Source organism: Helicoverpa armigera, chromosome 21 (genome assembly GCF_030705265.1).
Source record: "Helicoverpa armigera isolate CAAS_96S chromosome 21, ASM3070526v1, whole genome shotgun sequence".
NCBI lineage: Eukaryota > Metazoa > Arthropoda > Insecta > Lepidoptera > Noctuidae > Helicoverpa > Helicoverpa armigera.
In genome coordinates, this window is record NC_087140.1 from 4,022,174 (window position 1) to 4,033,553 (window position 11,380).

At 35.1% G+C, this 11,380-nt stretch overlaps 1 protein-coding gene across 1 annotated transcript; it reads left to right on the top strand.

The window, feature by feature from the left end:
* Positions 1-832: 832 nt before the first annotated feature.
* LOC110374290 (uncharacterized) lies at positions 833-8,348 on the top strand. The gene is made up of 7 exons (XM_064040238.1): positions 833-981; positions 2,164-2,281; positions 5,080-5,150; positions 5,389-5,464; positions 6,159-6,305; positions 6,937-7,096; positions 7,547-8,348. Exons 1-7 carry the CDS (start codon positions 886-888, stop codon positions 7,683-7,685), a joined length of 807 nt encoding a protein of 268 aa, XP_063896308.1. The 5' UTR covers positions 833-885; the 3' UTR covers positions 7,686-8,348.
* The last annotated feature ends 3,032 nt before the right edge of the window (positions 8,349-11,380 follow it).

The window sequence follows — 11,380 nt, forward strand, 5'->3', positions numbered from 1 at the left end:
TAAAACATAATGAATAAATAACGAATGAATACCTAACATAAAGGTGTTAGGTAAATAGTCGGAATTAAAATACACATGTCTACTGTTTGTAGTTATTTTGTTTGTTCCTGTGACACTCATTAGATATACCTAATTATGTAGAAATAAGTGATTTCATTATGCGTAACAAGAAAGGCAATAGTGGTAAACAATTATTCCTAAGGTAAATATAGACTGAACGAATGGCTGCTTACCTTTTTTCCAACTATATTGGGGTCAGGGGACGGCGTTCAGTCTAATCGGATGCAGCGGAGTACCAGTGTTTTACATGGAGCAACTGCATATCTGATAACTTCAACTCGGATATCTTGGTGATCTGTTACCCTATGGTAAAGGTAGGTTTTGAATACTAGCTGTGGACTGCAACCGCCGACCGCACATGCCACGACTAGAGTAAGTAAGGGTTACAAAGTAAAGCACCTTAATACCTACAGTACGACTTAATAACTTAAAACTAGGTACTTAGATACGATAGTAGGTAGTCAGTAGTACCTACCTACCTAGTTGGTGTGGGTCCCATTATCCTCTAGACACGGGTGTCGAACTCGAGATCCCGTTCAATTTCCACTTGCGACCAAGACGTCAGATCTAAAAGTAGGTACCTATAAACTTAGTGGGTACTTTACCAAAACAGCTTGATTGTAAAAAAAAAATATCCACGTTGAAGATTGTAGGTAGGTATACCTAGACATCTACGTAATTTAGAAATGCGTTATCCAAACGCGTAGGATACCAGCCTGAGTCATTAAAAATATTCAGTTATTATCAGAAGATTATCCACTATCAGCGATAATTGTTGATAGAAATAATGCGAAGTAATCTTTTAGTATTGTCGGTACTGTCAAAATGGCGGTCACACGGCGCGGATATATTTTTGGTGCATTTTTGTCCAGTTTACTGTGTGTTCTATTGATTGTTGTGGCACTAGCTAGTGACAGTTGGGTAAGTATGGTACTTTTATTAACCTAGCTGTACCTAAAGTTCCCTTATCTAGCAATCATGACATGTTTTTCTTGGGAATCTGGATATCCGGTGTTATAGACTATCTTAGCGTTGATTTTTTAAGTGTGTCAAGCTTTATCTAAATCTGTACAGCCTTTCGTGCGATTGTTGAATAAACATGATTGACGGTCATCTCAGGGTCTTTTGTAGCTACTGAATAACATCGAGAAACCATCATTTTGCTTACATTGCCTAGTTCAAAGCTATGTAGTCTGTCTTGTCCAGATATGTTTTATGTAATTGGGTATTGTTAGGTACACGCGAAAACGATTTTTGATTAAAAAAATACCCAAATTGTCAAATAATGATCTCAATTGATAAATCGGTGTAGATTGTACACGACTAATCATATGCAAATTGTCGAGGGAAAGTTTACTATCTGGCGTCAATTTGCCCATAATCTTTTATAGATATTTGTGCATTTATGGACACTATAATTTTATATCCTTGATAAAAAGAAACTCCCCTGCAAAAAGCTAAGCTAACGATTGTGAATTGCATCATCATTAGGTAGGTACTTGTAATTTGTAAGAATGGAGTTATTATAATTTTACCAAACTCATATGTAGAAAAACAAAATTTTATAACGTTGATTTAGATAGGTACCTACCAATATTTCCAATAGCCAAAAAACGCATACCTACTTAATTGATAGTGTCATAGAGTTTTGTTTTTTCTCGTCTCGCCTTCGACTGAAACCTTGAGTTGATGCATAGCGAATTTTTTAACCAATCAGAGACGCTACAAGCACACATCTTTGCTCTCAAGTTTGCAATTAACGCGCAGGGGTGAAACAAAGCAACAAAAAGGGATAACTAAGGTCCTTATATATTATTTGTCTTTCGATCACATACCTAACAAAATTCTCAAGCACAAACTTAAAAAGCACAGAATCAGCATGCGAGTATGAGCGCCGATCTCGTAGGCACTTTTGGTGAAAGATGGCACGGCACCGATTGGTTTTTCTATGGGAAAACTCGGTCGAATTGAGATCGGGGCTATGTAGCACTGACGGGCAATATTTATGATTGAGGAGACATTTGTATGACACAATTAAATTAAATACAGTAAAATTGTTGATTGATTTCCATCTGACAGCTGTTTTTGACTACCTTGTTTCAGGTTGTTTCCACAGCCACAGCACCGGGCCAAGCAAACGCCAATGATATCAACTATGGCCTCTTTAGAGGAGAGATTATCTTACGGCCTCTCATCACTCCAGATGTTCACACCTTGTACAGTGAGTATTGATTTATATCATCATCATCTGCCTAGCCTTCTTCTTGGGATCGGCTTTCAGTCTAACTGGATGTAGCGAAATAACCGTGTTTTAGAGGTACCTACATAAAGCAAACTGCCTGTCAAACCTCTCGAATCCCAGTCCCACGCCAATATAGTCATAGTTGGGAAAAAATTAGGCAGAGGATCATTAATTTTTATGCAAAAATTAACCTAATTAAAATTTTGGATGACTTATTTCGCAAATTACCCAAATTAATATCTTCCGAGTGTAATTAAACTGCGAGCCCCAGAAATGTAAGCACTACATTATTAAATCGACGCTAGCACTTTTAATATTAAACCGCAAAACATTTTGAATTTCTCTTCACGGACCAGATTTATGATAGCAATAACAGAATGATTTATATTTTAATTAGTTCAGGTCGATGCTTATTTCTTGGTAATCTTTATTATAACTAGTGACACGCCTCCCGAATTTGGGCGAATGCAAAATTTTACTTTAAGTAGGCAGAGGCCATAAATTTTCCATTAAGTACCTACCTAGTTGGTACCACAGAGTCACATTTAAGTAGGTAGATATATCTATTTAATATAAATTCGTTGAACCTTATCATGACCTTTCAGAAAAGCTGTAAGTATGTTAATTATTTTTTATTTGTATACCTATGTATGTGTGCTTCAACCTGCTGCTTAGTTACAACAGTAAAACTTTTCTTTCATGAAAATAATATATCCCCATTACCCAGAATATTTGGTAAGCGTACAGTGTTGTTATTTAATGAAAACCCGGAGACGAGGGTTCCATGCATTGTTTAGGAATCGAATTTGTACCTAATTTTGTTTTATATTTAAAAAAAAATTAAATTTCGAAATTAAATGTATATGTTAAAAAAGTGCCTTACCTATTAGCCGACAATAATGCTGACGAGCAAAAACTGATATGGTTCTGTAAGCAAACATGTAGGTAGGTATATTTCGATGAATAATTTTCGAAAATACGTTTTTAATCGCATTCTGTTGTCAAAAATTCGATTTTCGCGTTGACAGCTCCATTTCCAGCCAAATACGTTGTTATTCAAAAGTAAATCAGCTCACTTTGTAAGTACATACTTTATTCAATGGTGAGGGGCCATTTTGCAAAAAAATAAACTTAATAAATGGGAGTTGGCCTCGAGTAAACCTCTGTAAATATATAAGTAGATTATATATTTTTAACAACTGGCGGACAAAACAGTGATCCTATTTTCTAAGATTTTCCTTTCGAGGTACGAAGCACTGAAACACATTTCAATAGTCTATAGAATCTAACATTTCAAAAGCACAGAATCTATATATCCGACCTCTTGAGAACCTTAATATCTAAAGGGCAACAATGCCTTGTCTGGGACCTATAGAACTAAGAAAGGGTTAGACAAAACCTATACAAAACTTTAACAGTTCAGTATTTTAAACGTAAATCATTTTGATCAAAATTCGCTTTGGCTCAACAAAACATTTTCGCGTTAAATAGCTTAACTAGGTAGGTAATAACTTTTATCAGGTCCGTTTATGTTTAGGCCACGAAGTAAGCGAAAGGAACTTTTTTTTACTTGAATACTTACATGATTCATTATCACATAATTCATTATTTTAATCAATTTTAAAACATATTAGGTACATCTGCAATATTATACTTACATTATTATATGCATTTTATGTACCTAGTTACCACTTCTGTTTACCATTTTATAGACATACAACTGTGCGAAAGTGAAATTAATACCTAGATACCTAATATGTAGGTACATATATTTTTGATCGTATCTATTGACTTTGATAAAGAAATATCGTTTCATCTTGAAGCCTGTAGATACAACTTTTGTCGTCATTTCGTCTACCTGACACTAGAATTCGTTCCGTTGCGTTGGTTTAATGGCTCAACAGATAGGAAGGAATTAAACTATAAGACAATAGGTACGTTTCTTGTGACAAGTTTAGAATAAGATATTCATCTTAGGGCTGATTTTTCAATCGCCAGATAACTCCTATCTGAGGAGTATTTTTAACGTTTTGACAGCTTTTGTATGGAAAATATGTCAAACCGCCATATTTATTCCTCAGATAGAAGTTAACTGATGATTGAAAAATCAGCCCTTATAGTTGTATGGCTGTTGTTTTATAAAAAAGTAACTTTGTTTAAGAAGTACCTATACCAGTTTCTGTATGTAGGCTTTTCTTCGATTACTGTAAAGGAGTAAAGAAGTGAAGTAAAGATAAACGAAGAATAATGTCCAAGGTCTTAAGTTTTCCTTCTATCGTGCGCGTATCCATGCATAAAAACACTCCTATTTACCTAATAACAAATCAACGGCCACTTTCCGTAACTGGGTAAGAAGTGTTCTAGACTATCGTTTGTACCAGATGTTATTTAAATCCTGTTAAAGCCTCACAGATAAATAGACAGGCAGAGCTACTTTCATATTTATAGTATTAGTAAAGATGAATTATGAGATGGATTATTGAAGCCTATATTAAAGTCTCTAAATTACTCTAAAAAGCTTTCGCTATGATTTCTCTATTTTAAACTCTCGTAGGACAAAGAATATCTATATAAGACAATAGATTTTATTGTGCTTCAGATCTACCTACGTTTTCGACTAATAATGAGTTTTTAATGTCAAGTACGCTGAAACTTGCTGTGTCGAATATTTTAGGTCTAGTTGTTCCAGAAAAAATCCTCCCACGGATAATTAGCTGATTAGTTTTTTTTTGGTTAATAGTAAAAATATAAAAATTGATTATTATTTCTCCTTGCAGTGACATGTGCGCCCGAACTCAATGCCTGCGCTGTTAGTTGCAAGACTGATCCAGAAGCCAGATTAACAGAGGTAAGATATTTTTGCTAACAAAATATAGAAAAATGGGCATATAAAACTGGATCCAAAAACTCGTGATTAAATCATATTAATATAACCGCGATAAAACCCGTAGGTAAAAGTAGTTAAGTGTCTAATATTTGAGTAAGTGTCAGAAATCAACATCAACTTGAATCTCAGGTTTATAATTATTTTTAAAAGCACTTATTTCTCGTTAAAAAAGTTCATTTAATATTTAACATGTTTGCAGGTGCGGGCCCTAGCTCGAGGCTTCAGACCGACTGCCGATTGCCTGGCCACAACCGAATTCGATACTACGAATCCGTGTGCGTATACATAATGTTTATTTATATTTTGCTAGCTTTCTTGCATGGGAATATCCGTGATGTGACGTGTATTTGGAATTATTTCCAACTCACTGCCATTGGTCAGTTTTAAAAAGAGGCCTAAAGCAGATCATTACTTCGGGTTGTTATTGAGAATGACTGTCAGACTTTCAGGCTTCAGACCACCTGAAATTACTGCTGTTAGACAAATGACAGCTACGAATCACCAATTTATTTTGCCCTCCAAAAACACGAAGAAACTTGTCATATTAGATAGTAACCTATCTACGGACCGACAAATCCAAACGTTGCTTAACTTTTCCGATCTACCATCATCCTCCCATACCCTACCATACATCCCTAGCCTACCATAGATAACCATCATCTCCCGAGCCTTGTCCCAACTATGTTGGGGTAGGCTTGGTTAGATTGGTGTCAGACTTACTGGCTTCTGACTTCCCGTAATGACAAAGTTACGCCAATGATGTTCAATGACAGCCGGCACCTACAGTTTAACGTGCCATCTGAAACACAGTCATTGGTGTCCAAGTTAGGTATACTTAGAAAATACATACAAACTTACAAAAGTTGCATTGGTACTTGTCTGATCTGGAATCGAACCCACGCACTTGAGAGGTTGATTCTTTACCTCCTACTACGACCTATTAATAATATTGTTCTCTCGATATTCCAGTGTCACGTGCCCCGGTGATTACATTCGGCCTCTACGTGGCGCTGATCGCTCTGCTCATCATACAACTGGTGCTAGCTGTCGTGGCTGCTGGTCTGGCCATCCTCAACGCCACCAGAAACCCCACTGAACCTATATTTGGATTACCTGGTAAGAAATTGGCATATTATGATTTGTTGTCTTGATTTTTACTAGCTAGATGTATGTCATGTTGTACATGATGAAGACCTTATTTTTTATTTATTTATTTATTCGACTTACACGGCTTTAGCAGCCAATTACATAAATCGTAAACTTAAATTTAAAATGAAAAAAAAAAGAACTAAAAAATACAGTTAACTAAAGTATAAAATAATATTAAAAAATAAAATAAAATGAAAATAAAGTAAAAAAACACGTTAGTAACGAATAATAAAATTAGAAATTGTTTTCACAAAACTTTAGGCATACTCTCATTATATGGACAAATTTATCTTCAAATATATCGCAGTCCGGGTTGGCTTCAACGAATTTGTTTGTTTGACCTGTTTATCTTATGCAGATACTGACTGAGACTGTTCGTTGTAACATTTTCAAAACGGCTGACTCGCTTAGTCTTACCTAACACAGGAAACAGTCAAAATTTTACCCATAATATAGTAGCACAGCTAACAAGATTTTTTCTAAGATGAAAATGCGTGAATCCGCCTATAGTTTTAAACTTCAACTGCCATTTCTAGAATTATCTGTACAGTTGGAGAAATTATTCACTACTTACATATTTTTTCTTATCCCTTTCCAGGATGTTTATACACAAACTTAGGGACCATTTTCGTGGGCGTGCTGGTGATGCTAATGTTCGGCATATATTGGCTATCGTCCGGATTGAATGAGCATCTCGCGCTGTCATACGTAGCGCTAGGCATTTATACTGCGGCCTCTGGACTTGGGTTCTCTTATTGGTAAGTTTATTTATTACTTTAAGTAGGAAGCATGAGGGCCAAAGTGAAATAAAAATATTTATACTTTTTCAGTGTATGTATATGATACGGCTAAAGCCCGAAGTCCCCAGGCTTTGCCGGCTACATCCAGTTTTAACCCCTTATTTGAGGTTAACTTAGTTGTTTCCTTTTAAAACAAAATGATTCCACTCTAACATATGCCTCTACTATACATATATTTTTTACCTTACCGTTACAGTTCTCGTCAAATAAATTATTCGTATAACGTCCCTATTTTTTTAATATTGTGAAGTCAGTCCGTCCGAAGTAACTAACTTCGGACAAGCATAACTTCTAATATTATCTATGAACAAATGCGTAAGGAGTTAAAGGGTTACCCTCAGAAATGTAAAGTTATTTGATGTAAACATTAACTCACAATAATTAATTATCCATATTTTTTACTTCCAGGTTGTTACTGGTAGCCCTGTTATGTTCAGTAGCCAACGTGGTACTGATTCAAGTGCGCGCCTACCTCTTGGAAAGGGACCCGCCGCCGCCCACGATCAAAGTTGAAAACCATTCCGACGGCACCATCTTCTTATACTAAGATAACGTTAAATTATTTTAATTAGTACACTTGCTTGCAATAATATTGGGTCAGTTAACATTCTTACTTACAAGTTATAATATTGTATACGTGAAAGTAACTCTGTAAGTGCGTTACGTACATAACACTAAAATTTTTGAACCAATTGAGCTGTAATTTGTCACTGAGATAGGTGGCACCCTGGAGATAAGTATAGGATGGCATGCACGTGATGGCAATAGTTACTTCACGCACGGTTGAACTTGGAACCTCGTACACCCTGTAGGTATTCCTTATTATGTTTCGAGTGCTGTATAAAAAAAACTGGCCAGATATAATTGCCTCTGAGTGTACTTCTTGAAATATAGAGAGTATGTTAGGTGTGAAGTTATTCAAATTGATGGACTTAAGACAGTGAGAAAAACATTGGGCTATTTTGAACTTTATAAAAATAGTATACATTATTTATTAAAAGTTACGTAAGAAGGGGGCCAAGTAAAGTCTGAATCCACTTTTTGAATTAATTTTAATATCTTAACAAACTCTCTAAGCTAAAATTAATTAATATTATAATTTATTGATTAATGTCACCTCCGTCATTAAAATTCCTAATTTTAATTAGTTTTAAACTTTGTTACTGTATGTAAATAATGTGAAGTGTGTAATAAATTTGTAATTTTGTAATGACTGCTTTTACTTATTAAGAGATGATACCCGTAAGATAGAAATGTTTCAGTAACCTAAGTGTCATGTTTCTAAACAGTTTTTTTTTTATATATAGGTAAACACTAGTGACAATATATATTAATACATACATTTATTTACTACACATTCGATTAAAGAAAAGTAAACGCAACAAAATAATTCTTATCGAACAAAAATATGGCAAAACTTTCAAATCAATTTTCAAAAAGATTTAATACCACTCCACGCGTACCCTTTTGAGTTCTTTGTAGAATTTCTTTTTGTGTAAACTTTCCTAAAAGTTACAAAAAAAGTCATTTACGAGTGGCGCCACTTTTAAAAGATTTGCATTTAGATTAGAAAATTTCGAATTAGTTAAAAACTTTAGTCGGTTAAATGTGGGAAATGGGAGTTTAGACGGAATAGTCGAGCTTTTGTTTTTGAGAATTCATTTACATATACATATCTACGTTATTTAGACTTAACATCTTAATCTAATTGTTCAGACGAAATCAAGAATTCAAAAAATCATTCTTATGCAATAGTTTACATAATTGCTTTATTTTCAGTCTTATTAATTAGTGGAAGTTCTCAAAGGACGAAACAAGTATTCGCCAAACAACGAACTGGAGGCGTATCTTGAAATACCGATACCCATAAGACAAGACTTCGATAGATTGGTTTAATTTATTTAATCACCGTTCATTATCAAAACCCATAATTACATAATCAATATCCACCATCCTTATCAGGGAAATCTCCCATCTCCCTTCGCCACATTTCTATCTCACTCCAGCATTTTCAAATTTCAAATCGTCAGTCGTGGAAATTGCCTTCAAGCACAGTTTAGATATATTCTCATCTAAACAGTTGTAAAGCTACTTTCTAACGTTTGTAAAAATGTCACTCACACTCGCATGTGCATCGAAGAGCTTTTACCGGCGCTATCGGTGCTGTCAGTACTGAATGTCGTGCATCGAGCACATGCGTGTGTGAGTGAAATTGTTACGCACGTTAGTACGTAGCTTCGCAACTGTTTACAAGAGAGTATATTTAAACTGTGCAACGGCGAAACGGGTTATTTTCCTCGATCATCTAACCCTACGGTTACTGGTGCTGTGAAAGCAAAGGCGTTTAATAATCTAATAGTACAGGTACAATATCTTGTTACCATTGGCTGATTGCATGTAAATTGGAGCTGGCGTGTCGGACATGAGTGCCTGGATGGCGTAAGGTAGGAGAGGGTTAGAATTGTCGGAGAGCATGAAGGAAATATGTATCATCTTTGTGTTCAGTAACTTCATAGATACGAGTAGGTTATATATGTATGTATATACCTCTCTATTTATCATATCGTGGGTATGGTATATCTGCGTCCGCACTTTCTTTATTAGCACATAGATAGGTATTAAGATCTTTCAGTTTTTTCTTCTTTAAGATCGGATTCCAAAGAACACAGTATGTTGAGGCTGTTCAAAACTTGATCTTCAAATTGCAAAAATATGCTTTGAATATTGTTAAAAATAAATAATGTTCTAGGATTTATAGAAATCAGTGACAATCAATATATGAAGTCGTAAAGTGTTGCCAGATATGGTAAAAAAACCTAATCCTTCCAAAAAAATGAAATATGTATATATAGACCTTTGGGGTCCTGTTGTGTTACAGGCATAGAGGCTTATATTTACAACACATATACCTATGTAAAAAATGAAATCTAACTAACCAACCTTTACCCTTCCTCTTCTAACTTGCCCCACAGTGCAAGTAAAGAGCGTGGTCCAAAATTTCGGCCTGTAGGCGCCGACGGCCCAGAGCAATTTGGAGTCCGTCATCAATCATTTCAGTGGCCCCAACGAGTGTGTTAAGGGCAGGACCAGTTTCAAAAAAGCAAAAATTTAAAAATTTTGAAACTTTCGAAGTATTTCGAGTCGTCAAAAGTTAAGTTGCCCGTCATTGGTTTAATGGACTCGTGTTCAAAAGTATGCTGGTTCATTTTTTGTTGCGGTAATTTGGTGGGCTACTTAATTTTGTTTGTTGTAGCGATTAATAAAGGAATATTTTCGTGATGAAGGAATTATTATATCAGAAGTAAGATTTATTTCCAAAGTCTAAATTTTTTAAGCTGATTATTTTTATTGATAAAAATAAATAAAAGCCAAACGTTTTTCATTTACTTAGAACTACGGAGAATTTTTGTTACTTAGTTTCATTCCTCATGCCTCCTTCTTGAATGGACCTAAAAGAACCAAAAGGGTTCTCTTAACAGTTATCATAAAATACTGCTTTGAAATGGAACTTACCCTTAAAGCCATTGTAAACCGCTGGTAAATATTTATGTCAGTGTTAATATTGGAAATGGCGCGTAACTTACATTCGTTTTGAACATAAATTGTTAACTTTTCACATAATTTAATTTAGGTTAACATTTCTCAGGATAATTGATTCGAAGAGTAAGTAACTTGTAGGGACTTTATTTATCGCCCACAAAGACTAATGTAATATGGGTCAATAATAAATGTTACAAGCAATTTGCATCATTAAATTAATATTTGCTGACTTAAATTTGTCAATTAGTGCGTGGGTTTGGCCACGAAAATCTTATCCTGAGTGACTTATTTATCAACCGAGAGAACATACTGCTGGAAATTGATATTTATATTGGTAACCTGGTGATTAACTTCAGAGCAGCAAAGTTAATTGACAAGAACTGTAAACTCGGAAATGTCAACCCTCCAGCGCTCTTGCACAACCTAATTTTCCAGTCAATTTTTCCGCACGGGATTCTTACCTTCATGCGGTCTTGATTGCAAAATACCAAATCCGCTAGTATGTGCTTTAGTGCAGAAGTAACGTCAATCTACATTAATGAGCAGTGAGTCAACGGTCCTTTGTAACCGCATTAATCAACGCATAGCCGTCAGTTCCTCTACACATGTTCCAAATGTGCAGTTTGAAGTAGTTCACAAATCAGGTTAAGCGTTTGATCACCCGTGTATTGGAATGTTGGCTGAATACCGTAGATCAATGGA